Raw genomic sequence first — 22,940 nt, 5'->3', positions numbered from 1 at the left:
TGCTGAAAGATTTGATATTTAGATTGTTCTAAAGAAACACATGAACTTTGTATTTTAATAGCTATCAAACACATTGCTTAGTATTTCTTTCCTCTCTCAGAAATGTGGTGAGGAGATTTGGTAATTCAGTTAAATCTGATATCCCAGAAACTCCAGCTGACATACTCCTTTGTGTTTAAACTCAAACAAGTAAATACATAGAATTGATTTCAACTGAATCTGTGTAGAGATCTGCAATTGCACTATACTGCAATTCTTAGTTTTTCCCAGCAGGGGGCGACAATGTCTCAGTGTTGGAGGTATCATATTTTATTCAGATTTAATTGTCATGTTGACATTAAATGTTGAATTTGTGATACGCGTTTTCAACAATGTTAAATGATATCTGAAAGTACACATTTCAAAACGTTGTAATATGTCTTGTTAAAATGTATGTATTAAGACAAAACTGGATTTATTTAAAGTTAAATCCGGGCAGAAAACAACACCTGGTTAATATTTGTGCATTTGTTTTACACCTGGCGCCCCATATTATCAACCTCGACAGACGCAGGTGCTGCTTACCGAAGAAGAGCAGGGAGGAAACATGATTTGTACTAACAAGCAATAATGCCTTTTTATTTACTGACGTATAAATACACTGACATGTTAAGAAAAACTGTATTTGTATGTATATTTTAATTATAATATTTCACTGTGTGGGTCCATGTGAGATACTGAACTCTTATTTTTTTACGCATCGCTGTCTTGTGTTGTTACCGTTATCTGAACATGTCTGAAACACGCCTTTGGTTGGTGGTTCAGCTTTTCTTTATTCTGAAATTGTGGAATTTAGTGCCATCTAGCGGCCACGGTTCATATCCCCCCCCCCCCAAAAAAAAAGGTAGAAAAAACAGCACGTGCAAAGGAGGAACTAATTTGACGAATCAAGATGTATTTTTCATAAGCCGTCTGTATAGACCGCATGTATATGAGACCGCATTTTCGAAGCAGGTATAACTGTAGGCATACATGTCGTTGCCCAGAAATGTGAAGCGACTCCATCAGACCCCAGAACCAAACTCCCACATTACAGTCTTGTATAATTAATTATTAACACATACGTTTCCGCTGAGATTTTAATTGTTTATTCTAATTGATATTTTTAGTAACCTAGTGACTGACTTCAGGGTCACCAGTTTAACATTATAAAGCATCAGGTTTGTATTTCTCAATTTGTTGAAAATGGATTGTACCGTATTGATATTAAGACAATAAAACGCAAGCTTGAGTAAGGAATGGATTATTTATTACACATTATTTTTTTTCTCAATTTGTAGAAAATGGATTGTTCAATATTCATAAGAAAATAAAACACAAACTTGAGTAAGGAATGGCGTATTTATTACACAGGCTAATCATTATCAACGTGAATACATTAGTTAACATGGATTTGGCTTTAGAAATAGATGTATTTATTGTTTCATTTATTTGAGAAGAATAAGAAAACAGTTTCATATTTGTCTTGTTTAATGACTGGGTAAATAAGTCAGCTCTATATTAACTCAAGTCCTGCAGACTCTGCTGTGTAACATAACTTACTATCCCAGTTATATTATCAAGATATGCTAAATGGGGGGTAGTAATGGACCTTTACATTTAAAAACTTAAGAACATAAGAAAGTTTACAAACGAGAGGAGGCCCCATTCAGCCCATCTTGCTCGTTTGGTTGTTAGTCGCTTATTGATCCCAGAATCTCATCAAGCAGCTTCTTGAAGGATCCCAGGGTGTCAGCTTCAACAACATTACTGGGGAGTTGGTTCCAGACCCTCACAATTCTCTGTGTAAAAAGTGCATCCTATTTTCTGTTCTGAATGCCCCTTTATCTAATCTCCATTTGTGACCCCTGGTCCTTGTTTCTTTTTTCAGGTCAGAAAAGTCCCCTGGGTCGACATTGTCAATACCTTTTAAGATTTTGAATTCTTGAATCAGATCACTGCGTAGTTTTCTTTGTTCAAGACTAGAATAGATTCAATTATTTTAGCCTGGCTGCGTACAACATGCCTTTTAAACCTGGGATAATTCTGGTTGCTCTTCTTTGCACTCTTTCTAGAGCAGCAATATCCTTTTTGTAGCGAGGTGACCAGAACTCAACACCATATTCTAGATGAGGTCTTACTAATGCATTGTAAAGTTTTAACATTACTTCCCTTGATTTAAATTCAACACTTCTCACAATATATCCGAGCATCTTGTTGGACTTTTATGTAGCTTCCCCACATTGTCTAAATGAAGACATTTCTGAGTCAACATAAACTCCTAGGTCTTTATCATAGATTCCTTCTTCAATTTCAGTATCTCCCATATGATATTTATAATGCACATTTTTATTGCCTGCATGCAATACTTTCCACTTTCCTCTATTAAATGTCATTTGCCATGTGTCTGCCCAGTTCTGAATGCTGTCTAGATCATTTTGAATGACCTTTGCTGCTGCAACAGTGTTTGCCACTCCTCCTATTTTTGTGTTGTCTGCAAATTTAACAAGTTTGCTTACTATACCAGAATCTAAGTCAATAATGTAGATTTCTCATGAATATTAATCATTCAGTTAATAATATATCAGATTATGATTACATCAATTCGATTACTAATACCTCCATTCAAATTCTTCAAAGTTAACTTAAGATACATATTATAAATAAACACGTTCATTTTAATGTACTCCTATTTAATTCTGCTTTTTATATTCAGTACCGGGGCTTACTTAATATTCATGAGAAAGGAAGAGCCGGACAGTCGCGTTCTGCGTGACGTAATTTTGGCGCTTCTGAAAAGAGAATGCCGTTTTGAATCCAGCATCATATCAACACAGCAAGTCGGGTTTTATTTTCAGCCACTAGATGGCAGTATAATCCCATTGTTTTGGGAAAGTCCCCACAGAAATTTGCAGTCAAATTAACTAAAATCTGCAATGAGAAAAGTAAGTTTTTTCTGTAAAGACCTTGTCAAATTCTGCAGCGAAGACTTTTTAATGAAAAACAGTGTTAATAAGAAAAGGCCACACTTAGTTAAATTTTTTTTTTTATTAAAATCACATTAAAAAACTGAAAAAGAAAACCCAGAACAAACATGTCTGCCATATTTTATGGAAATCAAAGAATAAGAAAAAAAAACACACACAATAAAGCAAACTTAAGTTCTCTTTTTTAAAAAAAACTGTTACAGCACTGACTATTGGATGTCATTTTTAATATATATATATATATATATATATATATATATATATATATATATATATATATATATATATATACAGTGCCTTGCGAAAGTATTCGGCCAATTTTTCAGTTTTTTATTTGTTAAAAAAGTTTGAAATATCCAATAAATTTCGTTCCACTTCATGATTGTGTCCCACTTGTTGTTGATTCTTCACAAAAAATTACAGTTTCATATCTTTATGTTTGAAGCCTGAAATGTGGCAAAAGGTCGCAAAGTTCAAGGGGGCCGAATACTTTCGCAAGGCACTGTATATATATGTATATGTGTATATATATATATATATATATATATATATATATATATATATATATATATATACATAACAATTCTTAAAAAAAAATGAATAAATTAATTTTTTTTTTTTAAACTAGGATCTGTGGTTACTAAAGATTCAGCTGAAACACATTCTCATTTCAGTAACGCCTTGTTACCAGACTGTGCCTTTTAGAAAGAGCTCCGTTTGTAGCCCAGAGTAATACACTACCCATAATGCAGTGCACGTCACATCCACAGTTACAATGTTTACCAACAGTGATGTAAACACTAAAGGCCATGTATCATACAGCTTAGTATCTTGCTTAGAAATATCGTTAATACTTTCAACTATTGTATATATACACAGTTGTAGTCAAAAGTTTACATACCCCAATGGAAATGTATAATTTCTAGAAATTTCTCAAAAATAAATACTTCTAGGAAACATTTCTTGAAGCAATAGTTTTGTAAACTAAAGTATGTAAACTTTTGACTAGAGCTGTATATATACAGGGTCGCAGCTAGCCATGAATAATGACGAGGTGCTTGCTCGTGCGCATTGCAATATTAATAAGCTGGATTCACTAAACTGCGAGCTGCCAAGGGAATGTATTATTCCTTGTTATTAGGCTAATATGTACTTCTTTCTAATCAACAGTATTACTTTGCCTCAAATATATGGGCAATCAACATATTTAATATGAAACCCATTCGTTGCTAAAAACAAATAATTCACCTAGTTTCGCTCTGCAGGTGGCGCCGTTTTACCTCCTAACTTTCATCCAAAATTGTGTCAGATTGAACATTCCCTTCACCCGAGGAGTGGAGAGGACAGACAGGGAGTTCAATACAAAGGGTTTCTTACAACACAAAACAGTCTAGTTCAGCTGGCAGATTGTTACAGAGGAATCAGAACAATAAAGCCTAAACCCAGGATAGAGCGGCTCAGTGAATGTGGTTTGGAATCTGTGCAGGAGGGTCATTGTGTCAGAGACACCATAAAATGACAGATTGCTGGCATTAAAGTCCAGATACACTCCTATTCTGGGGGAGTGGGGGGCAGTTATTACAGTGCGATTGTTATTGTGCCAGGCAGTGTAACTGGAATCAGAGCAGAGCAAACTCCAGGATTTCTCATTGCACCCAAGACCACAGGAATGATCCCCTCCTTTCCTGCTGATTCCTTTATATGTGACTCCTATAGAAGCCCCTCCCCCACTGCACTCAATCTCCCAGTAACAGCGAGTCCCAGACAAACCCTCTCTGCAAAGCACTTGGCGATAGTGCTCAAATCTCTCTGGGTGATCGGGATATCGCTGGGTCTCTCTCTTCCATGTCACGATTCTGTTCCCTTCAAACAGAGCTCTCTATGCGCTGTGTTGGGGTCTAGTGTGAGCTGTTGGGAATCTGATTGAAGAGAAGAGGGCGGGTAGAGGAGAGATGGTTAGAAAAGTCAAATCACTGAGAAAATCTCCACTAGGTTTGAATGATACAGAACCAACAAAGACAGACTGATAAATACATATTACAGCAGGTTCTTTTTATAATGGCTGTTTCTGACATGAGGCTACAGCTTGAAAACAGAAGAGGCATTGAGGTACAAAGGTACAGAAGGGAGTAATAGGATTATTTGTATTATTTTGCAGCTGGCAATCAATACACAAAATAATAATGCTATTCATTGTAAAATATTATACACGCCCCTCCAACAAGTACTCTCTCTGCCCTGCCCCTCCTCTCTGTTGTCTCCTCCCTGCTCCCTCTCCTCTGATCCATCCTCCTTGCTCCCTCTCCTCTGATCCATCCTCCCTGCTCCTTCCTCCATGCTCCATGCTGCCTCCTCCCTCCTGTCTCCTCCCTCCTGTCTCCTCCCTGCTCCCTGCTACTTTGTAGACAAGTCTATTTAGACTGTGATGTTTATGGTTGATAATCAATTGATTTGATGTATAATTCTAACTTCTTCAATTTGCACTAATAAGTCTGCATGTGATTACAGTTCACTTAATGTTCCTACAGGGTATGTGTTTCGATTTTACCCACTCAGACCCCTTGCTTACTAAATGTCTTCAATAGAATATCGAAATTAGTGTTGGTTTAATTTGGTGTTGGTGTTGGTTTAATGTATATGTGGAAACAGGTTTGTTTTGTCTGCTTTTTGGAGTTGTTAAGTTTGATTAAATGATTGTTTAGAGACGGGCGCTCAGTTGAGACTTGCTGCCTGCTAGGTTTGGTTGAGAGATAGGGCAGCGAGTGACTGGCTGTGCCGGTCCTCTATCAGCAGATGGATGGGTCTCGTTCCAATGGGGATCGTTCTAGGCGATGAGTGTCCGCTCTGCAGGAACCACAGCTACGCAACCCTTGAACTGCATCATGGTGCTTGTGAAGGCAATGCCCAGGCGAGGCCGTATGAAGCAACATACAACATCGTCGTATGAGTACCGGCTCATCAGTAGGTTAGTTCAGGGGATATTGATCCCAGGTAATGTATAGCGAGGGATACGTAGTGTAGTAGGTTTCTGGAGTGGGACACCTTGTTCAGTAATGCTAGCGCTCGCCCTGTGTGGCACCTTTTATTTGTAGTTTTTGTACTGGCACTTTACAGAGCGTTTAAAAGGGACCAAAAAAAAGTACACAGAAAGAGTACTTGGAACTGCAAACACAAGTCAAAAAGGAAGTGAGAAAAGCCAAGAAAAAGATAGAAATCAATATTGCTAAGGGGGCTAAAACCAATTCCAAAATGTTTTTCCAATATTATAACAGCAACAGAACATTCAAAGAGGAGGTTAAATGTCTAAGAGACACAAATGGCAAAATCATAGACGAAGAAAAAAAAATAGCAAATATACTAAATTATTACCTTTCACAGGTTTTTACAAAGGCGAACAGTGATAAAATGCCCCACATGTCGACCTGTTCCTATTCAGTTTTAAATAACTTTAGCATAAAAGAGGCAGAAGTGTTAAAGGGACTAGGAGCTCTTAAAATAATCAAATCCCCTGGGCCAGATGAGATCCTCCCAATAGTACTCAAAGAAATGAAAGAAGTTATTTACAAACCGCTGACCAAGATCATGCAACAGTCTATTGACAAAGAGGTTGTACCGACAGACTGGAAAATAGCAAACGTAATACCGATCCACAAAAAGGGAGAGGGAGAGGGAGACATTCCTGGGGAAAAGCAAGGATTCATTCAATTGGAAAGGTCTGTCTGAAACCGTCCCAGTTATGGACTTGAGATTTTCTAACAAGCAGTGATGTTACCTGTAGAAAATGGATGTGATCATCTGTCTCTGAAAGCTGTTTCAGCTCAGCGTTTCTCCTCCTTAGCTTAGTAATCTCCTGCTCCAGTTTCTTCATGCGTCCTTCAGCCTGATTCACTGCAGCCTTCTCGTTAGCTCCAATCAGCTCAATAACCTCAGTATGGAGCTTCTCAATGGATCGGATCAGCTCAGTAAAGATCTTCTCACTTTCCTTTATTTCTATGCATGCAGATCTCTGAGTGGAAGAACACAGTAGAGGAGACATGGTTAGAATTGATATCAAAAACACATCAGGCATAGACAGTAATCTTCTGTAGATGTGTTCCAGTCAGTCTGTCTGTTGTTAATAATAATAATAATAATAATAATAATAATAATAATAATAATAATAATAATAATAATAATAATAATAAACCCCCCTCTTGTCATTACCCACTTTCAGTGACTCCACAGCCTGTTTCAGCTCCTCAATTTCTTTGAGTCTCTCCTGGATTCTCTGTTGTATTTCTGTCTGTGTCTCTCCCAGCTGCTTCTGTGTAGAAACACAGTGACACAGTAACATTTCTGATGGGGCATTGAGTGATATCCTGTCACACCCAACACAGGCCTGTTTAAGTATGCTATTGAAACTGACAGAATAATTTTAGTTTAAATATATTTTCTATTTTCTTGTCCCCTCAGTGGTTCTCGAATATAATTTGTTCTTCAGTTCTAGTTGTACACTATAGAAATCTGTAGCACAGGCTATATCAGACAACATGTGTGTACAGTAGTAAGACACAACACCATCTAGTGCACAGCTGCCAGCAATAGAAAAGGACACTTGATCCACAGTAACTGTCCTCTAGATGGTACTGATTCATACTAGTAACAGTGAATGATGGCTGATCTAGCATGTGTTATATGTTTGTTTTGTCAGGCACCTAGGAAACTGAAGCAGCTTTCTCTTTAATGGATATTTAGGGCTTCTGATTTCTGTTTTTAACTGATAAACACAGATAAATCACCCCTGATACAAAAAAATTATGAAATCAGTGTATACCCAATAAACACTTTACCAATAAAAACAATTCTTGTCAGCTAGATGGTGGTTGTCAGTGCAGATAGATGCGTATGTGTCACTTTTAAAGGCACGGGCACAGCAGCTCTGCCAGTGCAGATAGATGTGTATGTGTCACTTTTAAAGGCACGGGCACAGCAGCTCTGCCAGTGCAGATAGATGTGTATGTGTCACTTTCAAAGGCACGAGAACAGCAGCTCTGCCAGGGCAGATAGATGCGCATGTGTCACTTTTAAAGGCATGGGTTTTGTTTAATATATATCTGTGGCAAAGTGCCCGCCCCTGTGTGTATTTTGTGTGTTATGTGTTGTATGTTGCGTGTGTTAATGTTGGTGTATAGATTGTTACACGGGATATAAACGGGTCTGTGTTTCACGTGTATTTAAAAAGTGTAGATTTGTATTTAGGCACGGGATTGCACATCACGCACGTGCATTTAAAATATAATATGTGAACACGGGGTTTCACGTAATGAATTCACGTGCTGGGATTCAAGTGAATAATTAATTAGTAATTGAATCCCAGCACAACAGTATAAATAGGCACATTTTTAATCACTCGGGGTTAGGTGTTCGGTGAGTGGAGAACGAGTGTGGAGAAGGAGAAACTAAATAATAATAAGAACGTAAAAGTAAAGTAATTAGTGTTTTCACTCACCGTGTTTGTCCGTTTGTCTGTTCACTGTTTAGTCTGTTTTGTTTGTCTCTTTATTTTTGGCGTGTAGTGCCGTGTCCCGTGTTTTTGTGTTCTGTTTAAACCTTTTATTTGTTAATAAACGCTGAGTGCAGCCATTGCACTCAGCTCATCACAACAGCCGTCTGTGTGTTTGAATTCCTCTGGTCTGACGCAACCCACTCTGGCCGTCTTTGTGACACGTGGTGTCATCGTGGGATAGCCGCGCCTCCAAGCGTCAGACCAGGAGGGGTTTTGTTTAAAAAAAAAAATATATATATATATATAATGGCAGAAGACGCCACAAAACTGCGGGACTGGTTCCTGGAGAATGCTGGGCTGGAGGCCCAGTCTCTGCCCATAATCGTCCGGGTCCTGTGGATGATGGACAGTGAGAGATGGGAGGCCTATCAGGAGGAACACACCCCAAACACCTTGGAGGAAGGTGTGGAGTTTCTCCTAGGCTACCTGGAGGCAACGATAAAAGGATCAGCAGCCCAGGTAGCAGGCCCACCAGCAGAGGGTGAATGCCTGCTGTCCCCATCTCCACCAGCAGAGGGTGAGTACCTGCTGTCCCCATCTCCACCAGCAGAGGGTGAATGCCTGCTGGTTTTGCCTCCACAGCCTGAGTGGGAGGAGCCCGAACGTCCTACGCCTGAGTGGGAGGAGCCCGAACGTCCTACGCCTGAGTGGGAGGAGCCCGAACGTCCTACACCTGAGTGGGAGGAGCCCGAACGTCCTACGCCTGAGTGGGAGGAGCCCGAACGTCCTACGCCTGAGAGGGAGGAGCCCGAACGTCCTACGCCTGAGAGGGAGGAGCCCGAACGTCCTACGCCTGAGTGGGAGGAGCCCGAACGTCCTACGCCCAAGAGGGAGGAGTCGGTGCGTCCACAGCCCAAGAGGGAGGAGTCGGTGCGTCCACAGCCCAAAAGGGAGGAGTCGGTGCGTCCACAGCCCAAAAGGGAGGAGTCGGTGCGTCCACAGCCCAAAAGGGAGGAGTCGGTGCGTCCACAGCCCAAAAGGGAGGAGTCGGTGCGTCCACAGCCCAAAGGGAGGCGTGTCGGGGCTTCCACAGCCCTGGGACCCAAGCCACCAGCAGAGGGAAAATGCCTGCTGGTTCAGCCCCAAGAGCCGGAAGGGGAGGAGTTACCGGCTCAACCCCCTGAAAATTTTTGGGGGGGAGAGGGGCAGGAGGCTGGTGTCCCCCAGCAGCCTCTATTCATGCTGCTGAGGGCAGCGCAGCGCGCACCAGCCCAACTGCCAGGAGCAGAGGAGCTGGAGCTGCCTCTGCCTCCACCACCGCCAGGAGCAGAGGAGCTGGAGCTGCCTCTGCCTCCACCACCGCCAGGAGCAGAGGAGCTGGAGCTGCCTCTGCCTCCACCACCGCCAGGAGCAGAGGAGCTGGAGCTGCCTCTGCCTCCACCACCACCAGGAGCAGAGGAGCAGGAGCTGCCTCTGCTGCCCGTACCTCCACAGGGAGTACGGTGGCCGGAGCCCCAGAAAGGGGAGCTGCCGGCCACGAAGAAGGGGGACGAGGTCTGGAGACCACTTTCCCCAGCAGCAGTTTCGCTGCAGGAGTTCTTGTGGCCGGAGCCCCACAGGAGGGAGCTGCCGGCTACGAAGAAGGGGGAGGTCGGGGGACCACCTGCCCCCGCAGCTTTTTCGCTGCAGGACTGGACCGGCATGCTGTCAGCCGTGCCACTACCGGCAGGGGTGCTGACAGCAGTGCCAGCATTGGGCCCACTGAAGCCTCCCTTCCCAGCCCGAGACTTTGTGCTGGACTGCTGGATTTTTAAGGGGGGAGGTGGCCGTTGAGGCCATGTGTGCTTTGCACAGGGGGGGGTATATGTGGCAAAGTGCCCGCCCCTGTGTGTATTTTGTGTGTTATGTGTTGTATGTTGCGTGTGTTAATGTTGGTGTATAGATTGTTACACGGGATATAAACGGGTCTGTGTTTCACGTGTATTTAAAAAGTGTAGATTTGTATTTAGGCACGGGATTGCACATCACGCACGTGCATTTAAAATATAATATGTGAACACGGGGTTTCACGTAATGAATTCACGTGCTGGGATTCAAGTGAATAATTAATTAGTAATTGAATCCCAGCACAACAGTATAAATAGGCACATTTTTAATCACTCGGGGTTAGGTGTTCGGTGAGTGGAGAACGAGTGTGGAGAAGGAGAAACTAAATAATAATAAGAACGTAAAAGTAAAGTAATTAGTGTTTTCACTCACCGTGTTTGTCCGTTTGTCTGTTCACTGTTTAGTCTGTTTTGTTTGTCTCTTTATTTTTGGCGTGTAGTGCCGTGTCCCGTGTTTTTGTGTTCTGTTTAAACCTTTTATTTGTTAATAAACGCTGAGTGCAGCCATTGCTCTCAGCTCATCACAACAGCCGTCTGTGTGTTTGAATTCCTCTGGTCTGACGCAACCCACTCTGGCCGTCTTTGTGACAATATCAAAACACAATTATTAAAGTCTTGTTTAAAATGTGATGTATTAGTTTATTAAGAAGATATTATGATCCCTGTGCTGCAGTCATTGTTACAATATATTAAAGAGGCCCTGCATCATAGAGGCAGCACTGGGTGAAGCTCGCTCCGTCCTCCGGCTGCAGCACCAATTTTCCAAGCGAGGATCATATTTCCACCACATCACTACAAACACAAGTATGGCTGGCTCTTGGTTTAATTAAATTAATAACCACTGAAAAAATAGAAGCCCTGTGAATATTGTTTATCATATTAATTTTGTATATTGTATATCATATTAATCTTGTACATTGTATATCACGCACTTGCAGATTCTTCCTGAGCAACATACAAAGAATCCGACCCTTCTTCACCAACTACGCCACCCAGCTCCTGGTCCAGGCCCTAGTACTCTCCCACCTAGACTACTGCAACTCCCTCCTGGCTGGCCTCCCTGCGTCCGCCACCCGTCCGCTCCAGCTCATCCAGAACTCCGCTGCTCACCTGGTGTTCTCTCTGCCTCGCTTCTCCCACGCAATTCCACTACTCCGCTCACTCCACTGGCTCCCGATCACCGCTCGCATCCAGTTCAAGACACTTGTACTCGCCTACAGATACCTTTACCAGACTGCACCCAGCTACCTCCAGACCCTCATCTCTCCCTACACCTCCACTCAACCTCTCCACTCCTCCTGCACTAGAAGACTGGCTGGACCTCCTCTACGCTCCCCTGCCTCCAGATCCTGCTCCTTCTCCACCCTCTCCCCACAGCGGTGGAATGACATTCCTACAGATGTCAGGACTGCCCAGTCCCTGACCACCTTCCAGCGCCTCCTCAACACTCACCTCTTCAGACAGCAGCTGTAGAACTCCTCTGTTTTTCCCCTGGGACAATTATCACCCTTCCTTAAATGCGCTTTACTTTCTCTTATCTGCCCCCTATTTTACTGCATTTAATCCTGTACTTTAGAGTACTGTAATCTGTCACAAGAGTTATTTAAACTGTAGTATTTTGTATTTAATTATATCCTGATGTAGCTATCACTGACACTTATCTGCTCCGTTATTGAATCGTATTTTGTCATACTTGTACTTGCTAGAACCAAAGTGATTGTATTTTATCTTGCTCTTAATTGTATTAATTCTTGTACTGTGATTCTTGAAATGTATTTTTGTTTACGACTGTAAGTCGCCCTGGATAAGGGCGTCTGCTAAGAAATAAATAATAATAATAATAATAATAATAATAATAATAATAATAATAATAATAATAATAATAATAATAATCTTGTATATTGTATATCATATTAATCTGGTATATTGTATATCATATTAATCTTGTATATTGAATATCATATTAATCTTGTATATTGTATATCATATTAATCTTGTATATTGTATATCATATTAACCTTGTATACTGAATATCATATTAAGTTGTCTTTTCTGCTTTTTTTAAATTATGTGCTTGACTTTGCTGGGAATGTCATTTTTAAACAGTTTACCCAATTAAACTCTAATATCTTAAACAACGCAACTGATAAATTATTTTATTAAGTTGAAAGATACATATAAAAACACTAGGAATACAAATCATGCTCATTTTACACTTCAAATTCCAATGCAGCACAAAACAGCTGAACAAATCCTTCTTGCCCTGTGAGGCAGGGCTGAGGTCCTGCACGTGTAAATAGTGTGTTTTTGTTTGATTGTAAATAATGTTTTTGCCAATCAAATGTGTGCTAGATATGGCAGGGTATATTCAAATCCAGGTGTGGAATGTGTCCAGGTGTTAATTTACTAATTGATTATCAATTAGCCCTTGCCACATGCCTTTAAAAAAGGTCTGAAAAGCCAGTTTCTTGGTTTTACAAGCAGGGATACAGACTGTCTGGGAAGGAGAGTATTGCTGTAGGATCCACTGTATGTGTTAACCAGGGTGAGAAATACACAAGAGGAAAAATTTAACTAGGATCGCTAGCACTGGAAGGAATAGGGAACAAGTTTAGGAGATTTTAATGCCACCCAAGTCTATAGAGGAGGTGTCAGGGAGACTGTTCCTGGAGCGGGACCTCCTTTCTTGTTTGGTCAACTTTTATTTTCTAGTTGTTTTCGAGCAGTGTTTTGTTTTGAATGTTTTGTGTTTTTTGTATCAAAGAAAACCTCCTGTGTCTCTCCTGTCAATCAGCGATAGCCACACCCATAACAACACCCCTGTTACACCCTGAAATACATGTTAGTACATCATAGTTTAGATAGAGCAATTAAAAAAATAGGGCTCTTTAAATAGCTCTTAATATACAATTAAAATATGATCTAATGTGAAACTGTATAACCTAGTAAACAGAATGTTAAATATCCCTGGAAATTCTTATCTTCTAGGATAGCTACAAGGAAACCCTTACCTGTTTCACAATCCTTTCTGCTTCAGCTGAGACTGTATCATGGCTCTTGTGTTCCTTGTCAATACACAATACACAAATACACGTCTGATCGGTTCTACAGAAGACCTCACATAATCGTTGGTGTTCAGCACAAAGCTTCTGCTCCAGATTTCCAATTGCATTGATCAGCTTGTGCCTCTTGAAAGCAGCCCCCTCATAGTGTGGCTTGATGTGTGTTTCACAGTAAGAGGCCAGGCACGTCAAACAGGATTTCACAGCTTTGAACTTTCTCCCAGTGCAGAAATCACATGGCACATCTCCAGGTCCAGCATAACTTTGAGCAGGAGGAGGATTGAGTCCTGTCTTCTTTAATTTCTCCACAACTTCAGCCAGCATGGTGTTTCTGCACAGAACAGGTCTTGGGGTAAAGGTCTCTCTGCACTGGGGGCAGCTGTAGACACCTGTATGATCAGTCTGATCCCAGCAGTTCTTAATACACCCCATACAGTAACTGTGACCACATGGAATAGTGACTGGGTCCTTCAATAGCTCCAGACACACTGAACAGCTAAACTGATCCTCTGACCACAAGTTTGAAGCCATTGTTGCTGCAGTGAGACAGAGAGACTGATGATTTCACAACAGAAACTTCACTGTGCTGATTTCCTGGAATTGAGTAAAGTTCTAAGAGGTGGGGTTTTGGACTGAGGCCAGGTTTAGACAAGCAGGCTGAGCAGAGACTGCTGAATCAGTGTGAGAGGGGCTGAGAGGATTGAGTTGGGAGTGGAACTGGAGTTTGAGAATGGCATTGTCACAGTAACCCTTCTATAGCTACAGTATGTATTTGACTGCACTAGACCTTCACTTCTGTGTGGGTCTGAATCCTCAGAAGTTCACAAGGGAAGTGAGTTTGGTGGAGTTCGATCTTCGTGGGCATTAATCCACATCTCAAAGTCCATTAGTCCTCAACCACAAACTTGTCTCTGAGCACCAACTGCTTTCTTCCCTCCAGTTCAGGGAAAGCTTGAGGCACAGAGTCTGAACTGCTCACCCCCCTAAGAGAACGTGAAGGGTGGTCCCTCCAGTCCAGGGGAGGCTGTATATTATGAGAACTAGTCATGTTCTAGTGTTATCAGACAGGGTGTGTACGTTACTGACATACTCATTTATTACAGTGCTGATTTCATGAGTTAAAACCATTTTATACAGAACAGACACTCAAACAAAGCTTACAATCAAGGGACCTACTTTTCAAATCTGTGCACTATTTGTTTTATTCATTTCAGACAATGTCTTCCCTCTCATCAGCAGAACATCATTCTCTCAAGTCCCTTCTTGTTTTGCTGTTGCTCGTTTTGTTTTCCACACTTCTTTATTTCCACTCTCTTTGACTCAGGTGAAGCCCATTGATCCTGCAGCCCCCACACTGGTTTCCTCTCCCCGTTCACTTCCTTCCTTCCTGTGTTACAGGTAATAGGACCCCCACCTCCTGACCCCCTTCATCAAACATTTCAAAGAGATTTCATTTCTATCAGCCATGCTGCTGTGTTTTCATGAACAGATACAATTGGTCATTTTGTAAACTCTCCTGATAGATAGATATTAATGAACACTCATGGGGACCACACTGAGGTTAAAGGTTTAAACATCATCATGTTCTTTACATGTCTTGCCTGATGAGGATTTTCTATGGCTGTTTCTGATTAGATTTTATTCACCATGTTTATTAACTCTTCCAGCAAAACATTGCTTCTGAAAAGACTCCGGGAGGCTGATTGTGGGGAAGCATATGACTGTTGCACGAGCTGCAGTGCTCAATGCTTACCCTGTGGACTTCAGTGCCCAGCGCACCACCAATATGCTTCCCCACCTCGTTTCCACACAATCAGCCTGGACAAGAGTTTTCAGAGGCAATTCTTACTGAAATAGTTAGTAAGCATTTCAAATAAAGATCTAAGCAAAAATCATATTGAATCATTCAGCACACACATACTAGGATATTAAAGATCAGAAATGTAATATTAAGAATATATAGATGATATAAACAATACTTCAATCAAACTATTTTCAATTGTATTTCTTTAATAAAAAAATATTTACATGCAGTTATTGCTGATCAAATTTAAAACCATTACATTGTTCTGATTAAAGTGCAAATTTAAAATCAGATTTATTTTATTAAAACCTTAAATACAACCTTATTTATTCATTTTAAATTTAATTAATGTATTTATTGTCATTGTTAAAGTAAAATACTCTGACAATCTGACAATATTTAGCTTGTATTTGAAGACGGTGCTATTATCTTTTCAGATGCACCAATATATTTAGAAAGCGAGGGATCTGAGTGGGTAAAATGGACAGAAATGCCTCCACTTCAGTTCTCAATTGTTTTTGGAGGGGAGGGGAGTTTTCTTCTTCAACAAGGAGAACAAGTGGAATAACAAGAACAAGCTTGTTTCCATGTTTAGACTGTCCATTTCTCCTGATTTATCACAGTATTAACAATGTGTTTGACTGCTGTGTCAGAGTGTCTAGTTCTGTACAGGAATATAAGAAGGATGGAACTCCAGCCATTGGAATAGTTGTGTCAATACCCTCGATTCACCATGAAGTGTGATCCTGGGCTGGAATGAGACAGAGAGGCTGATGATTTCACAACAAACACAACCTACCTGTCTTTATGATATTGATGATGCAGTTGAATGACCCCAGGCAGGCAGCACAGGTAGTGAAGAGGTTCCCATCACAGGAAGTCATTGAAAGCTCTGAAATATTTACCCCGTGTTGCTTAAAAATATTCTGTTTGAAAATCAAGTAATGGAAATGTGAGAACTAACAGGAACACTGTACCTGGAATGACGGTGCACTGAAGGGAAGATGAAGATGACATTATTGAATTGCTTTTGTAAATTCAGGGATCTCAATATATGTAGGCGTTATTTAGTGGTCTGTCATTTCTATTAAACGGATAACATTGTGAGGTATCACTGCTCATTTGAGGCAGCTTGCTCATTAAAATCTGAAGAGGGGACACACATCTATTCAGTGATATCATGACACTCAGTAAGAACAGGGTCTGAACAGTGGGGTGAGATGCACACACATTCCCCAGTCAGTCTGCATTTACTCATCTGCCCCAATACGTGTTGGAGGGGAGTTTCTTTGACACTGTTGATCACTCTATTCTACTATCATCTCTCGCTGACCTGGGGATCTCTGGCACTGCTCTGGCCTGGTTCTCCTCCTACCTCTCCAACCTCACTTACCAGGTAACCTGGCGTGGAGCAACCTCCACACCTCACCCTCTCTTAACAGGAGTCCCCCAAGGGTCAGTCTTGGGTCCTCTCCTGTTCTCTCTCTCTACACCCACTCCCTGGGCCCCCTCATCACATCCTATGGTTTCTCATACCATTTCTATGCTGATGATGCTCAGATTTTCCTCTCCTTCCCCACCTCTGACTCCACCATCTCCTCCCGTATCTCTACCTGTCTGTCTGCTATTTCCTCCTGGATGCACTCGCATCACCTCAAACTCAACCTCTCTAAATCTGACCTCCTTTTCTTTCCCTCCTCCTCCTCCCCTCCTCTGATCTCTCTATCTCTGTTCCTCTGGAATCTACCACACTCTCTCCCTCTTCCTCCGCTAAGAACCTTGGAGTCACCCTGGACCCCTGCCTCTCTTATTCCCAGCACATCTCCACTCTGGCACGCACTTGCCGATTCTTCCTGAGCAACATCCAAAGAATCCGACCCTTCCTCACCAACTATGCCACCCAGCTCCTGGTCCAGGCCTTGGTACTCTCCCGCCTAGAGTACTGCAACTCCCTCCTGGCTGGCCTCCCTGCGTCCGCCACCCGTCCGCTCCAGCTCATCCAGAACTCCGCTGCCCGCCTGGTGTTCTCTCTGCCTCGCTTCGCCCACGCTACTCCACTACTCCGCTCGCTCCACTGGCTCCCGATCACCGCTCGCATCCAGTTCAAGACTCTTGTACTAGCCTACAGATGCCTTGACCAGACTGCACCCAGCTACCTCCAGACCCTCATCTCTCCCTACACCCCCACTCGACCTCTCCGCTCCGCCTGCACTAGAAGACTGGCTCTACCTCCTCTACACTCCCCTGCCTCCAGAGCCCGCTCCTTCTCCACCCTCGCTCCGCAGTGGTGGAATTACCTACCCACAGATGTCAGGACCGCCAAGTCCCTGACCACATTCCGGCGCCTCCTTAAGACTCACCTCTTCAGACAGCACCTGTAGAACTCCTCTGTTTGTATCCTGGGTCACTATCACCCTTCCTTAAATGCGCTTTATTTGCTCTTATCAGCCCCCTATTTTACTGCATTTAATCCTGTACTTCAGAGTACTGTAATCTGCCAAGTGTTTAATCTGAGGTATTTTGTATTTAATCATATCTTGATGTAACTATCACTGTCACTGTTATCTGCTGTATTATTGAATTGTATTTTGTCACACTTGTACTTGCTTGAACCAAAGTCATTGTATTTATCTTGCTCTTATTGTATTACTTGTATTGTAACACTTGAAATGTATTTGCTTACGATTGTAAGTCGCCCTGGATAAGGGCGTCTGCTAAGAAATAAATAATAATAATAATAATAAAGATAGCCAAGCAGACAGATCAAAGGTTCTCTACATTTCTGCATGCATAGAAAGTTTGTTTGCTTGTTAATATTTATGACTGCCTGTTTTATCAGTTTATTACAGGTTCAGTCAGTCATGTGTTGGTCAGAGTCCATTGCAGAGATACTGGAGACTGTCACCATGGCAACCAGCACAGGACCCCACCCTGTGGTGGAATGGCATCCAGCAGATGTTCCTGTTCCACTGCTAACATGGAGCCCCCCTCCCTGCTCTCAGTGTGTGTTTAAACAGGAGCAGTGAGGAATGTGGGAGGAGAGGATATGAACTCAAGTTACCATTTAGAAAAGATACATATTGAAATGAGTTTTAGAGCTGTGCTTTATTACTTTTGTATTTCCGTTTAAGGATAATAATCACTGTGACCTATTAGAATGTACAGTCATTATGAAAAATAAAACATTCGCTATTCAAATATTCTAGCAGGGCTTTGAGAGTGAACAGAGCAAATGTTCATGGCATCAGAGCCTCAGCTCTGCTTCTCTTATGTCATGAAGACTGATTCTCACTTAATTGAAAGAAGATAAAAAAAGATAGTTACAAACTGAATGAAAGGAGACAGTACAATATTGTGGATCAAATAAAAGCAGGTTTTTCACATCTTCAACAAGCCCAGCTGGCACGAGCCTGTGAAGCTCTGTTGTCTTCAGAGCGCGAGCTCAGGTTCAAATGATTTCAGTGGGTTTCCTATTTGGGAACAGTGTGTTCATGAGCAGTGTGATATACACCCCTTCCGTTTAGACCTCTCTCCCTCTCTCTTTCTCAAGCACGTAGGCTGGGTAGACTGGCTGCACGGGGCTGTCATGTGTTTTAAATGGGATGTTTTAGTCTTTTAGGGGCTGTTAGCTTGACTAACCATCTGGAAGTGTCTGATAGCTTCATCCCAGTGTCGAGAAGTGACTGAAATCATTTGAACCCGAGCTCGCGCTCTGAAGACAACAGAGCCTCACGGGCTTGTGCCAGCTGGGCACGCTGAAGATGTGAAAAACCTGCTTTTATTTGATCCCACAATATTGTACTGTCTCCTTTCATTCAGTTTGTAACTTTGTTATCTTTTTGGTGTTTGTCTATCCAGAGCAGACATTTCAGTTCTTCTATACTTCACACCCTCAGCTTCTGGGAGGATTCAGGTCTGTACCTGTAGTGTTCTTTGAGCAGCTTCACAATAGTATTGCCCTGCTATCATTGGCTCCTTCAGCTGGCAGGCAAACCTTTGAAAGATACAATAGGCTGAATCGCTCTGTTTTATTCTTCTTACATCAGACCCAGCAGTCACTGGACAAAGACCTGTATGAAATAGGCTGGTCTGCTGGTATAGTTTAGTTACAAAGACCTGTATGAAATAGGCTGGTCTGCTGGTGTTGTTTAGTTACAAAGACCTGTATGAAATAGGCTGGTCTGCTGGTATAGTTTAGTTACAAAGACCTGTATGAAATAGGCTGGTCTGCTGGTATAGTTTAGTTACAAAGACCTTTATGAAATAGGCTGGTCTGCTGGTATAGTTTAGTTACAAAGACCTGTTTGAAATAGGCTGGTCTGCTGGTATAGTTTAGTTACAAAGACCTGTATGAAATAGGCTGGTCTGCTGGTATAGTTTAGTTACAAAGACCTGTATGAAATAGGCTGGTCTGCTGGTATTGTTTAGTTACAAAGACCTGTATGAAATAGGCTGGTCTGCTGGTATAGTTTAGTTACAAAGACCTTTATGAAATAGGCTGGTCTGCTGGTATAGTTTAGTTACAAAGACCTGTTTGAAATAGGCTGGTCTGCTGGTATAGTTTAGTTACAAAGACCTGTATGAAATAGGCTGGTCTGCTGGTATTGTTTAGTTACAAAGACCTGTATGAAATAGGCTGGTCTGCTGGTATTGTTTAGTTAAAGCAACACTGTGTGGTCATTGTTATAGTAGAATATATTTTATGTGTGTTTAACATTTTCTCCAAAGCTTTTTTGTGCTCTTCACGTTTCCAGAGAGCAGCTGCTGTTGACAGTCCACTTAGTTTATGTTCATTTCAGAAGTAGGCGCAGAACAAAACATTTATTGAAAATTAAAAACTTAAAACAAGTGAAAAGAATTGCTTTCAATCAGGCTCTGCGCAGCTGCAGAGTTTGTCCTGAAGAGGGCGACAAAGGCCAGGTTTAAAACACGTTTCTGCTTTTCCACTGTTGGCAGATTGCACATGTAATGCAATTTGATTGTGATTTACGATATCCATGGAAATGTCTTCTTTCTTGTGATGATATTTCATTAACATTATTGTTAAAATAAGCAAAAATAAATAAATATTGCAACTGAACTGCATAACAAGTAGACCAAGTGCATCTAATGAAGTGCTTGTGAGGGTAATTATCCAACCATTTCAGAAATCCAATGAGATCATTTACAAACAAAATAATAATAATAATAATAACACAAGGAAAAGGCATCTTGTATCTATTGGTTGCCTGTATAACGGTATGCATGAAGCTCCAGGTTTATAGATTTACCAGATGTAGTTAAATTATATAAATAATGCTTGTCATTGTCTAGATTATTGTTTAACAGACTCACGCACCCACGCACCCACGCACCCACGCACAAACATATATATGTAGAATAAATAAATTGTTACCGAACAGACTCCCCAGTGCTGTAGCATGCTGAAAAAAAAACACCTTGATCAAAGGGAAGCCGATATCCAACCACCCTTGTATTGAGGAGACTAAACTGCAGTTCTTTGTTTCTCCCAGCAGGGGGTGATAATGCCTGGGTGTTGGAGGTATTTTAACCCCTTCATTTTTCACTTTCAGTTCTAGATTTTTTCAATGGTGACAAAAAATGGGACAAAAACATTGGAAAACCTGCTACATGCAGCACACACTTTTGCGTCATCCACAGGCCTGATTGAAATGGTATCCCTAACATGTATTGTGTGATGTGTAAAAGATGCATCTCCCTGACACAAGTCTGTTTCAGTCACGATGGGACCACAGGACGACAGATCTGACAGACTTTGATAGAGGGCTGATAAGAAGTGCTTGGTTGGCAGGTGCTTACACTTTCAAGAAGGCACAAATTACTACTTAAGCTTTTTCACAAGGAACAGTCTCTAAAGTGATGCGACTCTCTCTATGTATGGGCCATTCTGACTTGACTGCATATTTCCACCCCCAATACAACACAACCTGAAGGAATTAGAGGCTGGTAATCATTGAGGAATGGTCCCGTATCCCTCCAGCACAATTTAAAAAGCACCTTGCAGAATCACTACCTGCCACGTCCAATCAGAGCCGTGCTGGCTGCCCATGGAGGCCCTACACCATATTGACACTGCTATGGCAGGTGTTTCTGTTTTTTTGAACAAATAATGAAAAATCTTTTTCAATAAACAGATTAATTTGAAATAAAAATAATAAATGACCCAGACAATGAAGTGTAAATCATGTGTGTTTAATGTTATTTATCCTGATTTGTTTACAGCTAACATACAGTTTTATATTTTCATATATTGTAGATTTCTTATATCATCTATTCAGTATTTATAACACATTATAAATGCTGTTACTACCCTGTATTACCGTATTACTTCAATTTGGCGTCGCTGCGTTTATTTTAATAGAGCAGCCTTTATACGAGGGTGATCTTTATTAATACGATTTTCAAACGCTGCCGATGTTTTATTCCATGACTCGTGACATTATAGAAGTCAGGCGGCTGCTTATTTTCTGTAATACGGTCGCCTACCTGTATGTAGCAGCATGTGTGGCTATGACAGTTACCGAGAGCCTATTAGGTGGGAGTTGAAAGGTCAGGGGAGTACTGTACCAGCGAATCAGGAGTGTGTATTGCTTGTTAAGGGGCAGGACAATTGAACTAAAAACCACCTATAGGATCTTCAGAAGCACTGCTGTTCTGGAAGCAGTTTATCTGGGATTTTCTTTAAGAACTGTACTACCATTAAATAAAACGTGCTTACTGTGTGTGTGTACATTAGTTTGTAATGTACGTGCTGGATTGAGGGGGTGTTGCTGTACAGTCAGTGTTGTGTGTTTATTTGTTCACTGTGTGTGTGTGCATTAGTTTGTAATGTACGTGCTGGATTGAGGGGGTGTTGCTGTACAGTCAGTGTTGTGTGTTTATTTGTTCACTGTGTGTGTGTTCATTAGTTTGTAATGTACGTGCTGGATTGAGGGGGTGTTGCTGTACAGTCAGTGTTGTGTGTTTATTTGTTCACTGTGTGTGTGTTCATTAGTTTGTAATGTACGTGCTGGATTGAGGGGGTGTTGCTGTACAGTCAGTGTTGTGTGTTTATTTGTTCACTGTGTGTGTGTTCATTAGTTTGTAATGTACGTGCTGGATTGAGGGGGTGTTGCTGTACAGTCAGTGTTGTGTGTTTATTTGTTCACTGTGTGTGTGTGCATTAGTTTGTAATGTACGTGCTGGATTGAGGGGGTGTTGCTGTACAGTCAGTGTTGTGTGTTTATTTGTTCACTGTGTGTGTGTACATTAGTTTGTAATGTACGTGCTGGATTGAGGGGGTGTTGCTGTACAGTCAGTGTTGTGTGTTTATTTGTTCACTGTGTGTGTGTGCATTAGTTTGTAATTGACGTGCTGGATTGAGGGGGTGTTGCTGTACAGTCAGTGTTGTGTGTTTATTTGTTCACTGTGTGTGTGTGCATTAGTTTGTAATGTACGTGCTGGATTGAGGGGGTGTTGCTGTACAGTCAGTGTTGTGTGTTTATTTGTTCACTGTGTGTGTGTGCATTAGTTTGTAATGTACGTGCTGGATTGAGGGGGTGTTGCTGTACAGTCAGTGTTGTGTGTTTATTTGTTCACTGTGTGTGTGTGTGCATTAGTTTGTAATTGACGTGCTGGATTGAGGGGGTGTTGCTGTACAGTCAGTGTTGTGTGTTTATTTGTTCACTGTGTGTGTGT

The 22,940-nt window shown here is 41.5% G+C and overlaps 1 protein-coding gene across 1 annotated transcript; it reads right to left on the bottom strand.

Moving 5' to 3' along the window:
* Positions 1-6,783: 6,783 nt before the first annotated feature.
* Positions 6,784-14,000, bottom strand: LOC131723117 (E3 ubiquitin-protein ligase TRIM47-like; the record flags this gene model as incomplete). Its single annotated transcript, XM_059016547.1, has 3 exons — positions 13,388-14,000; positions 7,213-7,308; positions 6,784-7,011 (listed from the first exon to the last, which is right to left on the bottom strand). Coding segments are annotated over exons 1-3 (906 nt in total), but the record flags the coding sequence as incomplete, so codon positions are not given.
* Between the last annotated feature and the right edge of the window lie 8,940 nt (positions 14,001-22,940).

Source organism: Acipenser ruthenus, chromosome 53 (genome assembly GCF_902713425.1).
Source record: "Acipenser ruthenus chromosome 53, fAciRut3.2 maternal haplotype, whole genome shotgun sequence".
Taxonomy (NCBI): Eukaryota; Metazoa; Chordata; class Actinopteri; order Acipenseriformes; family Acipenseridae; genus Acipenser; species Acipenser ruthenus.
The sequence above is the reverse complement of the archived record's forward strand: the minus strand, read 5'-3'. Positions and strand labels throughout refer to the sequence as shown.